Source organism: Felis catus, chromosome D1 (assembly GCF_018350175.1).
Source record: "Felis catus isolate Fca126 chromosome D1, F.catus_Fca126_mat1.0, whole genome shotgun sequence".
In the NCBI taxonomy this organism is placed as follows: domain Eukaryota; kingdom Metazoa; phylum Chordata; class Mammalia; order Carnivora; family Felidae; genus Felis; species Felis catus.
Genome location: NC_058377.1, coordinates 30926355 through 30951064, shown reverse-complemented (window position 1 = coordinate 30951064; position 24710 = coordinate 30926355). Strand labels below are relative to the sequence as shown.

Sequence of the window (24710 nt, the reverse complement as noted above, 5' to 3'; positions counted from 1 at the left end):
AACTTAATCTAGCATAGTTGTCTTAAATTAGTGGTGCATAGAAAATTTTAAACAGCAATTTTTAGCAATACCAGTGGAAGAAGAAACTACTCGCAACAATGCTAATGAAAGAAAACACCCCTTAACTTTCTAATGATTGCAGATCAACCCAATATGCATCTTTTTTGCAATACCCTATGATTTTTAGGCTAGGCTCTGGTTATAATATTCAGAATCCATAAATTATCCATGGTCAAAAACTAGCTATAAAAATTGTGTAATTCAAGGGTAACATTGTTATCTTAAGCCTTAGGGAATATTGTAACTTGCTTATATCTATCCATGGATTGGGGTCAAAACATTAAATGATCTTTCCATTGGGGGGAAAAAAGGAATGACTGCAATGAGGTAGAAATATGTTAAATGCGTTAAAAAAAAAGAGAGAAGGGCGAGTTTTCAGGAGGATCTTGGAAACATGATGGCAGATAAAGATTCTGACCTCATCTCCTACCACAGATACATCAAGGCTACAGGTGAACATTGTACAGCTCATTCTGAAAACAAAAGACTGGCAAAACTGATGTTCCATAGCTAGAAACATAAAGAGGAGGCCAAGATGCAACGGAACCAAACCCCTGGCACACCATCTCATAAGCAGGGGGAGTATTACAGGCAATTACAGGAGTATTACAGTATTACTCCTCATCCCTGAGGGATGAGGGGATCAAGCCCTACATCAGGCACCTTTAGTCCTGTAGACCTATACCAGGAAGACATCTGCTTTGAAAGTCACGCAGGGCCTAACTGCAGGAGAATCACAGGGCTATAGGAAACAAAGTGTCTGCCATTAAAGAGCTAGAATGATGTATCACTTGGTCCAAGACTCAGCACAGAGGCAGCAGTTTGAAAAGCAGCTGGGTTATGCAAAAGGAGATTTATTGTTTGATTTTAGGGCATGTGCCTCAGGAGGGTCAGAGATCTGTAGGTGATTTCTCCCAGAACAGAAGCACTGATAGGAGCCATTTTCCTGGTCCTTCTAAGCAAGCCAGTTCTGACATTATCCATCTACCTTACTAGCACCTTTTGATCCACCCTGGATTTCTCCTACAGACCAGCTTTGGCAGGCACCCTTCCAAAGCAGGTCCCAAAGCACAGCCTCAGTTGGGACCAGAGTCCCCTCAGAGTGACAACTGCCCCACTACATACTTTCTGGGCAGCTCTGGCCTACACCAGTGTCCCTTCAAAGCAACTTCTGGCCTGAGGAGGAGAGAGTCAATCTTGCCCACAATAAGACAATTAATCTATTACAAAGGAGGCAATAATACAATGGGGAAGAGTCTCTTCAATAAATGGTGATGAGGTTACTAGGTATTTATCCAAGGGATACAGGTGTGCTATTTCAAAGGGGCACATGCACCTCAATGTTTATAGCAGTGCTATCAACAATAGCCAAAGTATGGAAAGATAAAGAAAATGTGGTGTATATATACACAATGGAGTATTTCTCATTGTGGCTGGAACTAGAGGGTATTATGCTAAGTGAAATTAGTCAGAGAAAGACAAATATCATATAAATTGACTCATATGTGGAATTTAAGATCCAAAACAGATGAACATAAGGGAAGGGAAGCAAAAATAATATAAAAACAAGGAAGGGGACAAAACATAAGAGACTTTTAAATACAGAGAGCAAACTGAGGGTTGCTGAAGGTATTGTGTGGGGGGGTGGACTAAATGGGTAAGGGGCATTAAGGAAGACACTTGTTTGGATGAGTACTGGGTGTTACACATACGGGATGAATCACTGGAATCTACTCCTGAAATCATCATTGCAGTATATGCTAACTTAAATGTTAATTAATTAATTACATTAAAAAAAATAAATGGTGTTGGGGAGGATAGCTACACACAAAAAGAATGAAACTGGACCATGTTTAACACAAAAATAAACTTAAAATTTATTGATTAAAGACCTCAATGTGAGACCTCAAACTATAACACTCCTAAAAGAAAACACAGGCCATAAACCCTTGGACATCACCCTTAGCAATCTTTCTTTGGATCTGTTTCCCCAGGCAAGGGAAACAAAAGCAAAAATAAACAATTGGGACTACATCAAACTAAAAGCTTCTGCACAGCAAAGGAAACCATCAACAAAATGAGAAGGCAACCTACTGATTTGGAGAAAGTATTTGCAAATTATATATCCAATAAAGGGTTAGTATCCAAAACACATAAAGAACTAATACCATAAAAAACAAATAATCAAAAAAAAAAATAGGCAGAGGACCTAAATAGACATTTTTTCCAAAAAAGAAATACCAATGGTCAATACACACATTAAAAAGTTCTAAATGTCACTAATCACCAAGGAAATGCAAATCAAAACCACAATGAAATGTCACCTCACACCAGTCAGAATGGCTAATATCAAAAAGATAAAAAATAGCAAGTGTTGGCAAAGATGTGGAGAAAAAGTAACTTTCATGCACTGTTGGTGGGAATTTGGTGTAGCCACTGTGGAAAACAGTTATGGAGATTCCTCAAAATTTGAAAATAGAAACACCATATGACTCAATAATTCCACCACTGGACATTTACCTGAAGGAAACAAAAACACTATTTGAAAAGATATATGTACCTTTATGTTTATTGCAACATTATTTACAATAGTTAAGATATGGAAGCAACCTAAATGTTCACTGATAGATGAATGGCCAAAGAAGTAATAAATATTTACTTTTAAATAAAGCCATAAAAAATAAAGTCTTGCCATTCACATCAACATGGATGGACCTAAGAGAGTATTATACTAACTGAAATAAGTCAGACAAAGACAAATACCATGTGATTTCATTTATATCTGGAATCTGAAAAACAAGGCAAACAAACAGAGAGACTCATAAATACAGAGAACAAACTGATGATTGCCAGATGGGAGGGTGTGGCAAGACTGAAGAAAATAGGTGAAGGACATTAAGAGGTAAAAATTCCAAGTATAAAATAAATAAGTCACGGGGATTAAAAAGTACAGCATAGGGAATATAGTCAGTAATACTATAATAACTTTGTACAGTGACAGTAACTGTATTCATTGTGCCGAGCATTTTGTAATGTACATAATTTTCAAATCACTATCTTGTACACCTGAAACTAACATAATATTACATGTCAACTATACTTCAATTAAAAATAATATTTTTAATTGTGAGTTATAATCAAAGACAATAACAGCAAAACACGCCATTGGTCACCTTTGGAGGATATCCAGGAATAAATTCAGTTTCTGATAAAAGAAAATATTTGAATTTCTGTCCTAACTTTTCTTTACAAACTGTACATCAAGGTGACAGGAAAATTAGTGAAGGGAAGTTCTTCTACGTAGAAGACTTCACGTGTATACATGCAGAAGGAATGATAGAATTAGAATTATACTATTTTAAAAGCCTTAATGAAATATTGGATGTAGGTAATAATTGTTAATGACTGCTAAAACCATTAGGTAAAAAGGCTGATGGGAACATTGACAATGGATAGACTGGGCTAACTACTCCTGAACCCCACTGATCAATTATGAACACAGAAATGACCAACCATTATGTGCCTGGAATATGATGCATAAAAAATATAACAGCACCACCTATGAAGTATACTTACAAACAATATTTTAAAAAGCACCTAAGCTAGGGGCACCTGGGTGGCTCATCAGTTAAGCATCTGATTTCAGCTCAGGTCATGATCTCTCAGTTTGTGGGTTTGAGCTCCATGTCGGGCTCTGTGCTGACAGCTCAGAGCCTGGAACCTGCTTTGGATTCTGTGTCTCCCTCTCTCTCTGCCCCTCCACCCCCTCTCAAAAATAAACATTTTTTAAAAAGCACCTAACTTAAATCTCATCAAGCATCTAAATCAGTTTACAGAAAATGTAGAGAATATAAAGATATGTTCTCAGATACATGGGGACCTAATCAACAAAATCCAGAAAGTGGGGAATTCTACAGCTTCTTCAACAAATAAATGCAATAAACAGATGGAAAAAACAACTTTAGATTAAAAGAGATTTAAGAGACTATCAACTAAATGCAATGTGTAACTGACCTCAATTGGACCTGATATTAACAACTAAATGCTAAAAAAATTTTGAGATAATTGAGAAAATCTGAACCCTGGATATTTTATGATTTTCAGCAGTGCCAGTCTGGACCAGCTCATGAGGGCCAATTGTGCACATCTCTTCCCAACCCTGTATTTTACCTCTGTATTCAGTGTTGTCATGCTAGAGGCTTAAAATGAGCTATAGTGGGAGTACTTAGACAACAGGAATTGGCAAACACTACTAATCAGAGTTTTTTCTTCTAGAGAGCCTATTACTAGATATTTTCCAGGAGACGCACAGGGGTGGCTCAGTAGGTTAAGCTTCCAACTCTTGATTTCAGCTCAGGTCATGATCTCACAGTTGGTGACATCAAGCCCGGAGTAGGGCTCTGTGCTGACACCACAGAGCCTGCTTGGCATTCTCTCTCTCTCCCTCTCTCTCTCTCTCTCTGCCCCTCCTCTCTCTCTCTCAAAATAAATAAACAAAATTAAAAAAAAAAAGTATTAAAAAATATTTCCTAGTAAATCACTGAAAGAGTTCTTATCTTTTCAGATACATATTGAATTATTTGTAGCTGAAATTATATAATCTTGGGGGGCCTGGTGGCTCAGTCAGTTGAGCATCTGCCTCTTGATTTCAGCTGTGGTCCATGATCCCAGTTTCGTGGGATCAAGTCCTGCATCGGGCTCTGAGCTCAATGTGGAGCCTGCTTGGGATTCTCTCTCTCTCTCTCTCTCTCTCTCTCTCTCTCTCTCTTTTTCTCTCTCTCTCTCTGCCCCTCTCCCCCTTTCACACACATACTCTCTCTCTCTCTCTCAAAAATGTTAAAAAGAGTAGAAGAAGGGGACAAGTGTATAAATGAAACAATATTAATTTCATTTAACAATATTACATGAAACATATATTAATAAAGTTGAGGCTGGGTGTTGAGCACATAGAAGTTCATTACTTTTTTTTCTGCCATTTGTTCATATCTTCAAAATTCCATAAGAAAATGGTTAAAACAAAACACAAAGGCCCTCCAACATATGCTACCTGGTTCCTTACTTGGTGCTGTCCCACAAATACTTTTCATTCCAGTCCTATTTGCAGTTCCCCAAGCATGCAGTTCCTTCCATGTCTTTGCAAATGGTGTCCACTATGCCTCAAATTTCTTTCCTTCCTCTATTCTACTCCATTGTTCCTCACATTAAGCCCCTAATCATCCTTTGGATCTCAAAATCACCTCAACTGGGATATAATCTTGGGTCCTATGATTGTCCAGCATGCTGACCATATCTCTAAATAATAATACAGCAGCTAGCGCACACACAGCACTTACTGTGTGCCAGGTTCAGATATTAGTGGCTTAATCCACACCACACTCCTGTGAGGTCAGTGCAATTATTAGTCTCATTTTCCAGATAAGGAAACTTAGAATGAGGTTAAATGAGCACCCCAAGGTAAATATTGGAGCAAAGATTCAAACCTAGTCTGACTCCAGAGCTTAGACTCTTTAACACAACACTGTGTTCCCTTGACAATGCTGTGCTGCCTTCATTCCTCTACTATAGGACCCATGACTCCCTAATTGCTACTGTACTCACCTTTCCTCCCTATTAGACTGGAAGTTCCCCAAAACAACACCTTGACAATACAATTCTCCAAACACCAATGTTTACTAAGTATTATGCGAATAACTCTGCAGGTTTTCCTCTAGACCAACAGTTTTCAAACTGTGCTCCTTCAAACCCTACAGGTAAGTCAGAAGTGGCACATGGGCCATCCTAATATGTGCCATCCTAGGGAAAGGATGGCTGACTCATAGGATGTAAGTACAGAGCCTTAGAATTACCACCCTTGATTTAACCAGTACATGCCTTATGTACTGAATATTGCAGTGAGTTTGAAGGAGTCCCCCTACTAAACCAAAAGTTTAAAAATCATTGCCTTAGATTCAATCAGTGTGCCTTTATTGTAACCATCTTCAGAAGGCAGGGATCTCTTCTTGACTACACTATTGAAAGGACATTTCCTAATATCCTGTAATGTTTATACTGTTTCTTCAAATTTAAATTTTCTGTATGTTCCCGAATTATTATTCTAGGTTTATTATTCTGAACTGTAAAATTAGGAGAAGGAATTAAAATGGCTAAGGATTGTTTTGGGTTCCCTAGTAATTTACTTCCTATTCTTTGAGCTAAGCCTTTCCCTCCTCTCTCTTCTGTCCAAAGGCTATCCCATGCTTTTACACCCAGAAAAAGCTTACCTCCTTTAGGTAGGGTATGACATCCCACAGTGAAATGTAGTATGGTGTTAGCAGTGACTTATATATTGCCTTAGGTATTAAATCTGGTCGCTGAGGCATGGGAACCCCTGCAATGAAAAATAGGAGATTGGGCCATTCTGAGATCCTCCTCCAACTCATTCAAGGGCACCATTTACCCTGCTATCCCCAAACCACCAAGAATGAAGGGCCCAGTTCTTCCCAATTCCAGAAAGAACCATGAGGTAGGCAGTAATTGAGTGAGATTCCTTTCATATCTATTTCAGCTCTAAGGCAGGATGCCCTGCTGTCCTGGAAAAGGAGGTGGTACATCAAGTCCACTGCTGGACCAGTAGCTCTAAACCCTTGGATGCCCATCAGAATCTGCTAAAGTCCAATGGGAAAATAAATATGCTCAGATTCTGCCCCTCCCCCCGCCCCTTTTCAACAAAGACATACTTATCTAACAGCTCTGGGAAGGGCCTGGCACCTCTGGCTTTTACAAGTTCCACAGAGGACTCCAATGTACAATCAAGACTAAGAAACATAGGCCTAGATGTTGAGCACCTAGAGGGTGGGCCCTGTATTTTGTGTATATTTGAATCCCCAGTGCCTAATGATAAAATAAAGTGGACATCTCCCAAAAAACACATCTTTATCCATTCCCTCAATCTCCTCTTCACAAGACAGAGACGAATTGAGAGGCTGAGTTATCCTTCAGATTGAGGTTGTTGCTAGATACCAAAAGAAGAGGTAAAAAACTCTTGAAATACGAGGTACTCAGATGTATATTCTCCATTCTCTGTTAGCAGTGCCCCATACCCTGAAAAATATAAAGAAATTTGTCACTTTCCCCAGGAAAGCTCCAGCTTCAGCAAAGGAAGATATAAGAAATTAGCACTGAGCAAAAGGATCCTTAATATAGAAGTTTTGGCAGGAAAAACTTTTGGGGTGCTTGGGTGGCTCAGTCAAGTAAGTGTCCAATTTTGGTTTTGGCTCAGGTCATGATCTCACAGTTTATGAGATCGAACCCTGAGTCAGGCTGTGTGTTGACAGTGCAGAGCCAGCTTAGGATTCTCTCTCCCTCCCCTTCTCATTCTCTCTCTCTCTTTCTTCTTTCTCTCTCTCTCCCTCTCCCTTTCTCTCAGCCCCTCCCCTACTCACACACATACTCTCTCTCTCCCTTTCTCCCTCTTTTTCTGTTCCTCCCCAGAGGGGCAGTGAGCTCTCTCTCTCTCTCTCTCTCTCTCTCTCTCTCTCAAAATAAATAAACAAACTTTAAAAAAAAAAGGAAGAAAAAACTTTTGGCATTAGACAAGAAAATACCATGTCCCAATTAGTCCAAACCAGGAGACATTTGCCATACTCTCTAAGGCTTTCAACTGAAGGCAAATAACACCATTCCCTGGATATCTAGTAAGTCCTGTATAAGAGCCCAGACTACTCCAATCCACTGGCTTCTTCTATTCAATTTCTAATTAAACTTCTTCCTTTCTTTCACTCTTGACTTTTCACTTGGTCTCTCAGTAGAGTTATAGACTGGGGAAGACCTACTAATCAATTCCCTGGTATTATCAAGAGATCCAAAGTAACTGGTTTTGCAGTGAACTTCTAAAAATTAGGGTCTGCACAGTGGATAGACAAGATTAAACAACCAATGCCTCTGCCTGCAAAGTCCCAGACAGCCTACATTCTAGGGGTTGGTAAATTCTAATACCATCAAGAAGAATAAATATTAAACCCTCAATCTCCAGCATTTGTTAAAGGCAAAACAGATGAACAGTCCCAGTGACTATTTCCAGAGACCCACCTTAGGAACTCCAGTCTCAAATGGTGGGATGGCTAGGTTGGAGACAGTTGTGGGGGACAAGTACTTGCCATAGCTTGTGATCATAGGGAGGTAATTGTCCAAAACTGCAGATCCACCCATGAAGCCGAAGTTGGTGCCACCATGGAACATATAGAAGTTGAGGGAGAAACTGTAGTTGAACATATCACGTATCTCTTTCATTAACACTGCCACATAGGTAGGAAGAAAAGGAGAAATGGGGGAGAAAATTAAAGTTTGAAAGAATTAATAGCCCTTTGAGGGATGTTCAAACTGCATGTTTTAAACATTTGTTTATTCATCATAGTCTTAGGTAAATATATGTCCAGCTCAGTGTTGCTGAAGCACTTAGTGACTTCTCACAGTGCATAATCTAAAATCATGGTAACGGGAACATTTACCTGTTCTCCATAACCTGTTATCCATAAACTACATTTTAATGATCTTTGCCAACTCTCCTGAAAGCACATGGCAGATACTGTGGGACCAGAGAAAATTCTACATTCACCCAATACACTCTAATTGAATTGCCCTCTCAGAACAACTCAGAACTATGATTACTTTAATAGCTTCGATAAAATAAAATCTGATCCTGCTAATTTGAATTTCAGTTACAATGACCTGCAGAGATATCTGTTAAGGTGATTACTTAATCACATTGATACTTTTAAAGCTATAAGACCTAGCAGCCTTGTCCCCTAAATCTCAAGTACTCTAACCAGAAGGAAAAACAAACCAAAACAAAACAAAAAAACAGGCCAGTGTCATCTGTATCATCTATTCTCCTGAGAAAGGACCTAAGGAATACTCACTATGTGAGTCCAAAGTATTGTGGACAGCACCCCATCCATCCAAAGAGCTTGCTGTATACACCATCATCAGTATGGGGGTATGACCCTGAGAAAAATGAAGTGTCAATTTAGTAAATTTTGTTGCAATTTAAAATCCGTGTATTGCTTAGGAGGGAACTGTAATTTTCAGTTCTCACAACCCCCCTTTACAATCCAGAGCATCCTCTAACTGCCCACAAACTGAGTTCTACTCTCCACTCTCAGATAATTTCCCTGGTCTTGTTACTCCGCTTGGGGTTTCAATGGACTTCTTCGAGCTTTGGTAAAATCAACTGCCATTGCCACATTTCCTTTTCTGGAACAATGGAATCTCTTCATTCCCTTAAGTGACCAGATTAGAGGTCTAGTAAAGAAGCACCTGACCCAGGGGAAGCACTAAAAACGTTCAACAAATGACTGCTAAAAATGTTGAATCCAATTAAGTAAGAATTTCCAAATCCCAGAATTGTGTTTTGTTTTTATTCAGGTATCATTAACATACAGTGTTATATTAGTTTCAGGTGTACATTTCAGGATCATCAATCCTATACATTACTCAGTGCTCATCATGTAAGCCTGATTCCTTTCACCTATTTCACCCATCCCCCCACCAACCTCCCCTCTAGGAACTACCAGTTTGTTCTCTGTATTTAAGAGTCTGTTTTGTGTTTGTCTCTCTTTTTTTCTTTGTTTGCTCATTTGTTTTATTTATTAAATTCCACATGGGTGACATCATATGGTATTTGTCTTTCTCTGACTTATTTCACTTAGCATTATACACTCTAGATCTATCCATGTTGTTGCAAATGGCAAGATTTCATTATTTTTTATGCCCATGTAATATTCCACACCCGCACCATGGAATATTACATATACATATTTAAAAAATCACATTTATATACATATACATTATTTAAGTACATATACAGTATTTATGTACATATAAAACAATCACACTTTCTTTATTCATCTATTATCACACACAGGCTGTTTCCATATTGGCTATGTAAATAATGCTGCTATGAACATAGGAATACAGATATCTCTTCAGGATAACTATTTCATTTCCTTTGAGTATATACCCAGAAATAAGACTTCTAGATCATATGGCAGTTCTATTTTTAATTTTTTTATGAACCTCTATACTATTTTCTATAGTGGCTGGACCAGTTTACATCTCTACCAACAGTATACAAGGGTTCCTTTTTCTCCACCTCTTCTCCAGTGTTTGTTATCTTCCGTCTTTTTGATAATTGACAGCTATACAGGAGTGAGGTGATATCTTATTGTATTTTGATTTGCCTTTCCCTGATGATTAGGTATATTGACCAGCTTTTAATGTACCTGTTGGACATCTGTACGTCTTCTTTGGAAAAATACTTATGCAAGTCCTTTGGCCATTTTTCAATTGGGTTATTTGGGGTTTTTGTTGTTGTTTGTTTTACTATTGCATTGTACAAGATTTTGTACATTTTGGATATTAAGCAATTATCAGATATGTGGTTTATAAATATTTTTGCCCATTCCATAGGTTGTCTTTTACTTTTATTAATGGTTTCCTTTGCTGTGCAGAAACCTTTTAGTCTGATATAGTCCCAGGTGTTTATTTCTGCTTTTAATGTCAAATGCAAAACCCTATCACCAAGATCAATATCAAGGAGTTTACATGTATACTTTCTTCTAGGAGTTTTAAGGTTTCAAATCTTATGTCCAAGTCTTTAATCCATTTGGGGTTGATATTTGTCTATGACATAAGATAGAATTTGGTTTCATTCTTTTGCATGTGTATATCCAGTTTTCCCAACACCTAGTATCCCCAGAGTAAATTTCACTTGATCGTGGTGTATCATCCTTTTAATGTATTGCTGAATTTGGTTTGCTAATATTTTATTAAGGGTTCATGAATCTATACTGGGGCTATAATTTTCTTTTCTTATAATGTCCTTGTCTAGCTTTGGTATCAGAGTAATGCTGGCCTCATAAAATTAGTTTGGAAGTGTTTCCTCCCTTCTTTGTTTTAGAAGAATTTGAGAAGGATTGGTGCTAGTTTTACTTTAGATGTTTGATAGAAATAACCAGTGAAGCTATCTGGTCTTGGACTTTCCTTTGTTGGGAGGTCTTTGATTACTGATTCAATCTTCTTACTCATATTTGGTTGGTCTGTTCAAATTTTCTACTTCTTCATGATTCATTATCTGTAGTCTGTATGCTTCCAGGAATTTATCTATTTCTTCCAGGTGGTCTAATTTGTTGGTATATAATTGTTCATACTAGTAGAAACTATGATCCTTTATATTTCTGTGGTATCAGTTGTAATTCTACTCTTCCACTTAAAATTTTATTTACTGAGTCTTATCTCTCCTTTTTTCTTAGTATAGTTAAATATTTATCAGTTTCATCTTCTTAAAAAAACTTGGTTTCATCGATCTTTTCTATTATCTTTCTAGTTTTGGTTTCATTTATTTCTGCTCTGATCTTTGTTATTTCCTTATTTCTAATACTTGGAGCTTAGTTTGTTCTTTTTCTAGTTCCTTGAGGTGTAAAGTTAGGTTGTTGGTTTGAGATCTTTTCTTTATCAATGTATGCATTTATAACTATAAACTTCCCTCTTACACCTGCTTTTGCTGTGTCTCATAAGTTTGAGATGCGTTTCCATTTTCATTTGCCTCATGATTTTTTTAATTTCTTTTTTTATTTATTTGACCAATTGATTGTTCAGTATCATGCTGTTTAATCTCCAAAAATTTATGAATTTTCCAGTTTTTTCCTTGTAATTGATTTCTACTTTCATACCACTGTGGTCAGAAAATACGATTTCAATCTTCTTAAATTTTTTAAGACATGTTGTGTGGCCTAACATATGGTCTATTCTAGAGAATGTTCCATGTGTACTTGAGAAGAATGTACATTCTGTTGCTGCTGGTTAGAATTTTTGTAAATATTCTTTAGGTCCATCTGGACTAATGTATAATTTAAGTCCTATGTTTCCTTCTTTATTATCTGCCTGGGTGATATTATCTGTCTAGATGGAATTGAGGTATTAAGTCCCCTGCATTTATTGTATCACTATTTCTCCATTCAGATCTATTAACATTTCCTTTATGTGTTTAGGTGCTTCTACATTGGGTGCATAATATTTACAATTATTATATACACATTTGATATACATTGCTCAATTCTTTTTGAATTGACCCCTTTATCATCATTTAAAGACTTTCTTTGACTGTTGATACAGAGTTTGTCTTAGTCTGTTTTGTCTGATATAAATACAGCTACTCTCTACTTTGTTTTGGCTTCTATTTGCATGGAATATCTTTTTTCCATCCCTTCAATTTCAGTCTGTGTCCTCAAAGCTGTGTGTCTCTTGTAGCCAACAGATACTTGAGTCTTATTTTTTTAATCCATTCAGCCACTCTATCTCTTTTTATTAGAGGATTTAGTCCATTTACATTATAATAATTATTGATAGGTATTATGTTAATTCTTTTATGGTTTTGTAATTCCTTTGTTCTTTTCTTCCTCTTTTGATCTCTTCTTTTGTGGTTTGATGATTTTTCTGTACTGGTATGCTTTAATTCCTGTCTCTTTATCTTTTGTATATCTACTGCAGGATTTTGTTTTGTGGCTATTATGAGATTTATATAAAACATCTCATATTGATAGCAGTCTATTCTACTAACACAGGTTAACTTCAAGCATGTATTAAAGCTCTACATTTTTAATTCTCTCCGTACATATTTTTGATATCACAATTTACATCTTTTTACCTTGTGTGTCATTAAAAAATTATTGTAGTTAGAATTATTTTTAATCCTTTTGTCTTTTAACCTTCATACTAGAGTTAAAAGTGATTTACCCGTCACAATATTATTCTAAATTTAACCATACATTTACCTTTACCAGGGAGCTTTATATTTTCATGTCTTCCTGTTACAAACTAGCTTTTCCTGTTACTAATTAGTTTCTATTTCTTTTCAGCTTAAGAATTTCTTTTAACATTTTTTGTGATGCTAGTTTGTTGTGATGAATTCATGTAGCTTTGTCTGTCTGGCAAACTCCACCTCTCCTTCAATTCTGAAGGACACCTTCACAGGGTAGGTTATCCTAGGTTGGCAGTTCTTTTCTTTCAGCACTTTGACTATATCATCCCACTCCCTCTGGCATGCAAGATTTCTGCTGAAAATCTGTGATAGCCTTATGGGGCTTTCCTTCTATGTAACAAGTTGCTTTTCTCTTGCTCTTCTAAGATTTTCTCCTTGTCTTTAACTTTTAACAAATTAGTTATATGTGTCCCAGTATGAGTGTCTTTGGATTCATTTTATATGGCATTCTCTGGGCTTCCTGGATCTGAATGTCTGTTTCATTCCCTTGGTAAGTTTTTAGCCATTATTTCTTTGATTAAGCCTTCTAATCCCTTCTCTCTCTCTTCTCCTTCCAGGATCTCTATAATGTGTGTATTGTTCTGTTTAATGTGTCCCATATGTTGTCCCATAAATCCCTTAAGCTATCCTCACACGTTTTTCATTCTTTTCTCTTTTTCTCTTAAGACTGGATGAATTCCACTGCCCTGTCTTTGAATCTTCAGATCCATTTTTTCCACTACATCAAGTCTGTTGTTGAGCCCCTCTATTGGATTTTTCAGTTCAATTATTTTATCCTTCAGCTCTATGATTTGTTTGGCCTTTTTTTAATATTTTCTATCTCTTTTTTGAAATTCTCACTTTGCATATGTATTACACTCCTGACCTCAATAACTATCTCTATGATGATTATTTTTGAACTCTCTATAAGGCAAATCACTTATTTACATTTCATTAAGATTTGCTTCTGGAATTTCTTCTTCTTTTGTTTGGAACTTATTCCTGTTTTGGTTTTTTTGTTTGTTTCATTTTCTTTGATTCTCTGCTAATTTCTGTGCATTAGATAAAACAGCCATTTCTCCCCATCTTGATAGAATGATCTCATATAAGAGATGAACCTTGTTGATCAGCCTGGCCCATGTACCTGTCTCTCAAACTTTTGTGATTGTCTAAGCTATCTTCTTTGTTTTTAGTGGCTCACAGTAGTTGAGTGTGTGCCAAGAACTGACAGTGTCCCAGAGGAAAGAGTCACAGTCAGCAATCAAATGCAAGCTGATTAGAGGTTGGACTCTCAGCCACCAGCAAGGAAAATATGTTGTTAAGCCCCATCCAGGGAGAAACTGGGAGATGAGAATTTTAGCTTGCTTCCCCTGTACTGGGCCCAGATTTATAGTTGGGGAAGGAGGTGCTTCTGTGCTTGTTAAGGACTCTTTGCTATGGTGCTGTGGTACTTGTAAATGCAGGCCCCTTTGGCTATTAGAACCAGATGATCCAGTAGCCTGTTCCTTGGCTGGCTACTGCAAAAGCTAGGCACTAAATGTATGCACAAGTTCCTTCTAGGGAGATACTGGGGACTTGGTTTTATTATTGGAGTGAACTGAAAGAAGGTATGAGAAGTGACCATCAGTTTCCCAGAACTAGGAAGACTGCAGCCAGCCTCTAGTTGCCTGGTAAATTAGAAGCCTGGCCCACAGGCAGCAACTTTTAAAGTATGTAGATAAATCTTTTCAGGGACAGACTGGGATTTTGTCTGTCCTTCTGTGCCACTGCAGTTTCTTTTTTTCATAGTCTTGTGGGTCTCATGGACATAGCTTTCAGAGCTAGGTGTTTGGAGGCCCATACCTCCAGTGAAAGTCTTAAAAGTTGGAGCACTAGATGTGGAGTCCAAACTCTTCACTCTTCAGGGAGTAGCTAGGAGTTGAAGGTTCTATCTTGATTGTGACATTGTACCAGGGGGTGGGGTTTATGGTGACAATGTGTCTCAGACTTTCCTACCCATTTTGATGTGGTTATTTGCTCATTCTCACAATCTCTAGAGCCACTCAGCTAGTTTCTGGACCTCTTTCAGAGGGAAGTGTTCACATGTGTCTGTATATTTGGGGCATCTGTGGGAGCAAGGAAGCTCAGGAGTCTCCTGTATCACCATCTTGGTCAACTCCAAACTAAATTCTCAGTTCCTTTCATTTGTTTTTGTCTTTATTTTTTATTTGAGAGAGAGAGAGAGCACATGAGCCTGGGAGAGGGGCAAATAGGGAGAGAGAGAGAATCTTAAACAGGTTCCACATTCAGCATGGACTGAAGCAAGGCCCGATCCCACAACCTTGGGACCATGACCTGAGCTAAAAACAACTGACTGAGCCTCCCAGGTGCCCCTCATTTATTTTTAGAAAAATTCTAAATTATATTTCCTGGAAGCATTCCACTTTGTTAAGTGGGAGACACAATGGCCTGAGCAGAAAAACAAAAGCAAATACTTCAAATGTGCTCCTACCAGTAAGGAGAAGTGTGGTAATGTCTGTCAGAGTAGTAAAACCCAAGTTTTCAAAACTATTGGCAGTATATGTTACTGATATGACTTAAGTGAAGGCTGCCATCAAAAGCATCCTAAATCTCTTTCATATAGACTGCTATCAGGATGGATTTCTTCCTATCTGCATTTTGGTATTTCAGTTTTGTTCCTGTTTTGTTTTTAATTTTAATGCAGAGACTTTGTAATTACTATGTATTGACTTCAGCCTACTGTGACACAGCAGATTCCCTCATTTGGTGGGTGAGCACTCCTTTCTAGCTATCTTATTTGGAATCTTGACAAGCACAGCTTCTGTATTTTCCCTCAGGAGAGGATCAGACAGAACAAAACCAACAACGGAGCCCCCATATTCAGTGAACAAACCTGGATATAGCCTCCACAAAGGCAAAGACGGTATCTGTTAGATCACTATATATACCTAGAGCCTATACTATATATAGATCACTAGTATATACCTACAGCCTAGCACTGGACCTGGCACAAGGTACCCACTCAAAATAATGTGCTCGTTCCGATCTAAATTTGAAATATTTAACTTCTCTTCCAGTTCAAGTGTTAGCTCCCCCCCTCCCCCAGTCTATGTAGGTTCTATCTTGTCCAGTTTGGAAAGAAATATGTTTGATAGAGAACACAAAAACAAAATAGAGGCTCAAAATCTCTGCTTTCTTCCCATATTCAGTTACAACATCTGTCCCTAAGAATTGTGTTTCTCGCATGTTCACTTTCTCACATAAGAAATGCAGTGGAGACAAATTACAATGAGCTTTCTAAAGCTACTGGTACTCATTTTCACTATTTAATTCCTGTGATTGCTCCACTACTATATCAAAGCATTTTCTCACCAGAGGAGTTTAGATGGTGGATGATATAAGACAGTAAAAAGAGCATGGTACTTGGAGGCAGAAGGTTGGAGTTTAATTAAGCCTGGATTATTCAATTGCATGATCTGATCATCCATGTGTTATCTCAAATTAGTAATTTCCCCTTTCTAAGTCATGGTTTCCTCATCTCCAAAGTGGGAATAAGACTAATAGTTTTGTACATGGTGATTTAAGAAATAAACATGAAAAAAAGGGAAGATTATACAAACTAAAAGCTGTGTATATAAATATCATCTAATGTCTTTCTAGCTCTTGTTAGTACTTCATACTCTATATCTGCCTTTGTTTGTTGTCTACCTATCTTACCACTAAAATATAAACTCCAAAAATTCTGCTTTTATAGACTTCATTCACTGCTTTATATACAATGCCTTGAAAAGTACTTAACTGGAACACAGTAGGTGCTAAAAACATTCACTGACTACTCCATGAATAAACAAAATGAGGTCATTCATTTTCAGGACTTTGCTAATAATAGCATATCACATTGACTCCTGATTTCGTCGGTTTTATTGATTTCCCCCTGCCAATTCTTCCTCCTCATCATCATGATGTTAGCATCTATTTGAGTGTTTACTTTGCCCTGGGAATTATACTCCCTTTTCATATTCTTTTGGGATGCACTCACCCCAACATCTCTGAGCTACTTGCACCATTTCCTGATGTTGGCCCAGTCATTATGCTAGATACACATTCCTTTGTACTCTTCCCTAAATCTTAGTGCTATCTCAGACTCTAGGAGTGTATGAGAGCAGAAACAGGAATTTCAGGCATTGTTTTATAGTGATGTTAATTAATAGATGCTTCTTGTGCTCCTAATACCACATATCTCAATCCAATGCAAAAGGAAACATGTAACCATGGATCTAGCCGGTGGCAGATATCTATGCCACCCTCTGATCTCCAGTTACTCAATAATAGTTTTATTGCAACTAGCACTTCCTATCTTGTGTTATTTACATACCTTATCTTTCTCACTGGATCATAAGTAAAGATTAATGGGGCACGAGTAAAGGGTTAATAAAATTTTTCTCTTTGCTCATGCAAGGTGACTTTAGGTCTACCTGGAAACCTCATAAAGGCAGGATGTTATCCATGTTATCAGGTAGATTGGTATGGTTAAAATGCCCTCTGATTAGCAAATAGTATCTGAATTGGAAAACTATGAATGATGTATAAATTCCTAATGAAGCCATAGATTCTTGTGTGCTTGCAACGCAAAATTTATGCCTATAGTGCTATGAAAAAGGATAGTGGTTGGTTCTTCTCCTGAGACTGAGGATTCTTTGCCAGAATGGCTCCCATTCCTTGAAACCAGATCTGTCGCTTGGGGCGGGGGTACAGCCCTTGGACTTCTGTGGAGATTCCCACTGATGCTGCCCTGCTAGTATGTTATGTTTCTCATCCTGTATCCTTCTAAGGGGCTACGGGCCAGGCATTGTAAGCATTTGAATTTAATTTATTTATACCCCAAACTACCTGGAGAAGGCATTTCAAGGGCATAAAGGATCCAAGTTTTAACTGAACTAATTACTATTGAGAAGTGATCTATCAGGTCCTAGCATGAACAAGATCAAAACATCTCCATCTCTGAAATATCCTTACCTGTATTGAAAAGAATGTATCATAAGTTTCTTTCTTTATATTTTTCATGTGGAGAGTGGAAAGTACTGTGGAGGAAAAGGAGACACTATGCATAAGTCCTGCTACAAGCACTGTAGGACAGAGGGGAGAATGGGCTCTCAGATACGCAATGAAGAGCTGAGACTCGACACTCTTGCACATACACCTCACAAGTAGTTCTCATGAACACTTTATGGATTGTGGTTAATAACAAAGATATGATCCTGCATGTGGGTCTGTACCTGCTCCATACAAAGTGCTTTCACATACATCCCTTCACTTAGCATTTACAATAAATTACCCAGACAATAAGGGCAGTTAAAATAAACTACATTATGCTGGTGAATAAATGAAACTGAGCCCAGAGAGGTGAATAACCTAAGACCTAAACTTGACTATAGATCTCCTGACTTCTAATTCAGAACACTATCCTGCCTCTCCTACAAGATGCAGGATGCCAAAAGACAGTGGGGAGGCTGGCAGAGGAGAATAGGCCTGAGAGGCTGCTGGGTGAAAGAACTCCAAATAGCACTGTTCTCTGGCTCTACTTGTCTGCACATAGCCTTTTTCCATTTTCTTAAGTATTAATCCGTACTTCCTCCTTATAATTCTATTCCATGTTTCCCTACTGTGTCTATTCTCCAAACTTTTCTACCCCCTGTGCTCCTGGGGCTCAGTCCATGACAATACCATTTCTCTGACACTGCCTCTCCTTCATGTTGTTCAGTCATAGCCATTTCACAACAATGAAGATAGTCTTTACTCTGGTCCCAGCCAAGCCCCATCTTGTCACCAGGGACTGAAGAGGATGGAGGAAGTGTCCTGCATTGTTGTGTTCTGGGGGTAATGGCTGGTACAGTAACAAGGTGAGGACTGGTTCTTTAACTCAGCCCCACCACTTTTCCCTAAAATCTATGGGGCCTCATCCATGGGAAATGGGAGAAATAAAGCACCAGAAGGACTCTTGTTCTGTTTCAGACTTCACTACTACAAAAAGGGTAAAGAGAAAAAGTACCATGTTTTAAGTGGCCTCTTTTCAGTTCTTTTCCATCATCAGCAGTCATAAGCAGCACCTTGATCCCTCTTGTGACCAGGGCCTATGGAGAAATTTGGTAAGGTAAATGAACTGTCCCTGGTCCCATGGGATCACTTCTCTCTAGAAAAAAAATGATGGCAATAAAAATACTAGAATGAGGGGTGCCTGGGTGGCGCAGTCGGTTAAGTGTCCGACTTCAGCCAGGTCACGATCTCGCGGTCCGTGAGTTCGAGCCCCGCGTCGGGCTCTGGGCTGATGGCTCAGAGCCTGGAGCCTGTTTCCGATTCTGTGTCTCCCTCTCTCTCTGCCCCTCCCCCGTTCATGCTCTGTCTCTCTCTGTCCCAAAAATAAATAAAACGTTGAAAAAAAATTAAAAAAAAAAATACTAGAATGAAGCTGAGGAATGGAGGAAAAGTCTAATTCCCTCATCCAACTACTTGTAAGTTAGTAGATTAGAACAAAAACATCATTCCTGCCTCAGCCACACTCAGGAAGGCCAAACTGACGATTAAAATGTCAGACCTAAAAAAAGAAAAAATGTCAGACCTAAAGGAAGATGCAGTGGGACTGTTTGCATTCACCTTAATACAGTGTCTTCCCTTAAGGACCTGAATCCTGCATTTTGTCTAGTGCATCAGAGAGCACCTCCTCCACACATGTGCTCAAATTAACCACACACTGTGGACCCAACTCACAGTACAGATTAGCGAACACACACACAAATGCTGGTTTTCCTTTGGGCAATGGCAAACTCAGGTAAATTCTGGTTTAGTCAATCTGTGGTCACACTTTTTGCCTTGTGAGACTTTAATATCTCTACTTCAACTAGAAATAAATCTAGGAGATTCTAAATCAAAGAGAGAGAGAAGAGGCTAATAAACTTATCTACCTGAAAGGTAAAATACTGAGACTATGGCCATAAGTTCCAAGAAAAGCCAAAAGTATGCCTTCTTGGGCCTGTGGATCACAATATCCTGAAGGTGGAACTATTCCTGCAATTATTCTAAGGCTACTTGTTGGCTATGAGAAGATGTTTGTTTCTACCAAACTCTTCTGAAAAGCTGGAAAGGCTGAGAGGTGAATAGAATGAGTGAGAAGAAACACCATGTCATATACGAATTACAGTAAAACTTCCACTACCATAGGTCTTATTAGATGCAACATTTCAAAGCTCTAGCTCCAGTGAGCAATATAGCTTATTGGTAGGTAACCACATAGCTTCTCATTTAAACTAGAACTCTTGATAATGAAAAAAGGTGTTAACCAAGACTCATGGACCACTGCTCATAGAGACAGCAACAGATTCCACTTCTAGGGATGGTGAGCAACTTTGTTTCAGACTAACCATCCTGCTAATAACAACTAGATAAACTGGAACAAAATTTTTTTAACTTATTTGAAGATACTAGGTATATACCAAAGCAAGACTTGGGGAGTCAAGTTTCCAGAAAGTCAGGGAGCTTAGAGAGGTGAAGCTAGCATGTCTTATGTATTTTTTCTTGAGACATTGTCTAATTTCCAAAACATCAATTGAGAGGTTAAAAAATTGAGCAGATTTCCCAGCAATTTATGAGATGTGGGGAAATAAATTGTAGTTCATAGACTGCCAAGGTGGAAGAGGGTCCATGACAATTCTAGGTTTTCAGCTGGGACCCAAAGGGCTATACCCTAGAAGAGAAAGAATTGAAGCTCAGCTCCAAATCATTTCAGTTACCTTCTGGAAGCAAAAGTAATTCCATCTGAAAGATTACCAATAGCTTCAAATGATTTCAGCCATGTTTTCATAAATAAATTTGATTGAAAAATAATTAGGTGTACCACAGGATATTATTTTACTTAAAACCATGAGCCAAAAAGACAACAGAATAAATACATAGGGAACTAGATATTAGGTCCCTTAAACATATACTTTGAAATAACTATAATTAATATGTTCAAGGAATTTTTTAAAAATGGATAATTTGGGCCAAATGAAGCCAACTATAGAAAAGAATCAAATGAAAATTCTAGAACTAAAAAAATCATTATTTTTGAAATTAAAAACTAGGTTTAACATCAAAGTAGACAAAGCTGAAGAGAAAATTTATAAATTACAAGACATCTCAGAAAAAACTATTCAAAAAAGAACAAAACAGCTATGTGGAATATGGTGAAAATATATAATTTTGTACAACAGAAGTCCTAGAGGAGAGGAGAGAGAAAATGGAGTTGACAGTTGCTGAAGATTTTCCAAAACTGATTAAAGACTTCAAGCCACATATTGAAGATTGCAAACACATATAAGCAGAATAAAAGTAGAAAGATAACCACACTTAGCCAAATCTCAGTAAAGTTGATGAAAACCAAAAAGTAAATCTTCAAAGAAGCCAGAAGAAAAAGACATTTTACCTTCAAAGGAACAATAACTTTATCAATAATTGACTTTTTAATAGAAACAATGTACACCAGGGAATCACCAAAGAAAATAAATTGTCAATCTAGAATTCTACATACAGTAAAAATATCCTTCAAAATGAGGGTGAGCTAAGCACATTTTCAAAGAAGCAAAAAGTGAGAGAATTTGTTAACAGCATACCTGCAGTAAAGAAAATACAAATAGATATTCTTTAGGCAGAGGAAATGTAACAGAGACAAAGCTCAGAGATGCAGAGAGGAGAGAAAGGACACAAAAAGTAAATTATGTGAGTAAATCTAATTGACTCCACACAATAATAAAAATAATAATATCTTGAGGGTATAAAATATATAGAGAATTGGGGCGCCTGGGTGGCGCAGTCGGTTAAGCGTCCGACTTCAGCCAGGTCACGATCTCGTGGTCCGTGAGTTCGAGCCCCACGTCAGGCTCTGGGCTGATGGCTCAGAGCCTGGAGCCTGTTTCCAATTCTGTGTCTCCCTCTCTCTCTGCCCCTCCCCCGTTCATGCTCTGTCTCTCTCTGTCCCAAAAATAAATAAACGTTGAAAAAAAAATTTTTTTAAAAATATATAGAGAATTAAGAGAAATAATAGTACTGAGGAAAGAAATGCAATTAAACTGTTCTCGGGTGCTTTCTTTGCCTTGGAATTGGCAAGCATACTAATTTATATTAGACATTAATAATTCAGTATGAGGGGCCCCTGGGTGGCTCAGTCAGTTAAGTGGCCGACTTTGGCTCAGGTCATGATTTCGCGGTCGGTGAGTTTGAGCCCCGCGTCGGGCTCTATGCTGACAGCTCAGAGCCTGGGGCCTGTTTCAGATTCTGTGTCTCCCTCTCTCTGACCCTCCCCCGTTCGTGCTCTGTCTCTTTCTGTCTCAAAAATAAATAAACGTTAAAAAAATAAAAAAAAAATAATTCAGTATGAATACTATAGTCACTATGGTCAATATGAAAAGAAAAGTGAGAAAATTTTAACCAGTTAATACAGAAGAAAATGGAAAAATAAAAAATACTTAGTCAATACAAAAGAAGAAAAAAAAAAGAAGAGAAAAAAGACCATAGAACAGGTAGGACAAATAGAAAGTAACAGGATGATAGATTTAAATGCAACTGTCATTAATTGTATTAAATGTAAACAGGCCAAATACCTCATTTACGAGAAATAATTTTCATAATGGGCTAACAAAAATAAATTCTAATTATATCGTGCTGTATCTTAAACATATCCAGAATAACTGAAAGTAAAAGGATAGAAAAGTATGTATTATACAAACACTAACCAAAAGACAGCTGTGATGTTCACAGAAAAGAAAAATATTTTAACATCACTCTTTACTTTACATAAGAGTTGTGTAGGTAGTTTCTTGTCCCCTCTCTAGGATATAAATGCATGGAAAAATCAAACTGGACCTTATTCATCTTCATATCATGCAAACTATAGCTACTCAGGATATGTTTGCTCCACAAACTAACAAAGTGAGAAAAGAAGTATGTAAATATGGAGGAAAATTAAAGGAGCACCTACCTTTTTAATATAGGACATGTATCTTTTATCCCGATGATATGAACCATATTCATTCTCAACCTGCACAGCAATGATGGGGCCTCCCTTTCCGTACTGAGGGTCAAGGAGACAAGAGTTTGCAAGTGAAGCTATTGGTGGGGAAAGGCTGGATTTTCTCAATTTGCTGTTGCACACACATATTTAGAGTGTCATAAAAATAACCTATTCCTAAACTCAACTCGAAGTTACACTATATAGTTCAGGCATTTTCTCTCACTCCAAAGTCAGTAGTCCCCTCTGGGAGGTCAACTGCTCTTAAAATCCTACCTTTTCTAGTATGCCCTGTTAACAGACTCCTACCCCATTTCTCTCCTAATTCAATGCATTAAGTGTGATGCTTCACACCTCTACTTCCATCCTTTCTACCTTAGCAACAATTAATGAGTCAAGGGTCTCTCATCCCATATAAAGGTTGTCTCACCTCCTTCCCACTTCTCAGGAACTTCGCTTTTTCTGGAGTACTTTTCTGTCTTCTGTATCTTCACCTCCTTCTTTACTAAACCCTGCACGTCATCATTAACTTGACTCAAATTCCTCCATTTAAAATAACTTGCCTGGACCACTTCCCCCTTCAGTTCCCACTATCTTGTCCTCTTCCCCTTCATGGACAAAGCCTGAAATATTTCTGCACTCACTCTTGACTTTTTATCCTTTCATTTACTCTTTTACTCACTTCCACTCTTTATATTCCACCTTTCCATTAACATTATCTTCTCTTTGCTAAGTTCAAACAATAAATTTTAATCCTAATTTACTATCATTCTCAGCAATATTTGACATCTTGGCTACCTTCTCCTTCTTGAAACCCTCTCTTCTGTGGTCTTTTGTTGCTCTCTTCTAGTTGTTGGCCTGCCTTCTGGTCTCTACTCTTCAGTCTGTTTTGTGAGATCCTCTTGCCCTACTCACCTTTTAAATGTTGTTTCTCATGGTTCTCTATTAATCCCAACTCTTGTGCTGGATCACATCCCCTTCTTCTCCCCTAATTATGCTCTCTTACAAACGTCTTCACATTTCCCATCCCTACTGACTCCTGTTTGTTGATGGTAACATGCTCAGTCATCCTTTATCTTTATAGTCCTCTCCAGTCCAGCCAATGTATTTCCTCTCCATATCTTCCACTTGCCACACCCTAGTCAAGCTTCATAGTGCTGACATCTGCATCTCCTCAACCTACTCTTGTAAATACATGGGCAACCATGAAGTACTCCTCCCAGCATACAGAAACAAATAGTGTTGACTTCTAAGAAGTCATACAAACCATGCAAATAGGAATCTGGGCAACACCCAGGACTATGTATAAGGGCCACTGAAGTGTTTGCTCATTAAAACCTGTGATCATCATGGCCCAGGAGCAGCTGGGTGTAGAGTTGAAATGGAAGATTTTTTAGCAATCAAGAAATAACTGCATTGTACACTGATATTGGGAAAAAAGAGGACACAAGGCCCAAAAGAATGTTTCCCAAACCTTTAAATCTTATCCTCTGCTGACAAATGTAGAAAAACATTTTCAAAATCTGATTCTGTCTTCCCCTTTCCCATCCATCCAATTATGAATCTCACAGATTAGAGAATAGATAAGGAAGAGGGAAGATCCAGAAGTTGACAGTACCTGGGATCCGTAAGAGACCCTGAACTGGATTGACAGTTCTAAAAGAAGGCTATTCAGGTACAAGTGATAAGGCCATGATAAAATGTTTTCAAAGACCTCCCAACCTCCTCAGGCCTTCATTTTGTGCTCATTAAGCAAGGTTCTGATTACTAATTTAGTTTTCCAAGAGGTTCAAGACTGAGAAGTCTGATTTGGGGTGGGCTGAGTACTCTAATTCA

At 38.0% G+C, this 24710-nt stretch overlaps 1 protein-coding gene across 1 annotated transcript in view; it reads right to left on the bottom strand.

Moving 5' to 3' along the window:
* The window catches only part of LOC101098007 (beta-galactosidase-1-like protein 2), a 52644-nt gene that overhangs the window by 8851 nt on the left and 19083 nt on the right, over positions 1-24710 (bottom strand). The window contains exons 6-12 of the mRNA XM_023239701.2: positions 22845-22937; positions 18885-18966; positions 17852-17916; positions 8958-9042; positions 8196-8333; positions 7060-7140; positions 6321-6427 (exon numbers count right to left, since the gene is read on the bottom strand). Coding sequence (XP_023095469.2) covers positions 6321-6427; positions 7060-7140; positions 8196-8333; positions 8958-9042; positions 17852-17916; positions 18885-18966; positions 22845-22937 — 651 coding nt within the window. The remainder of the gene's footprint in view (positions 1-6320; positions 6428-7059; positions 7141-8195; positions 8334-8957; positions 9043-17851; positions 17917-18884; positions 18967-22844; positions 22938-24710) is intronic.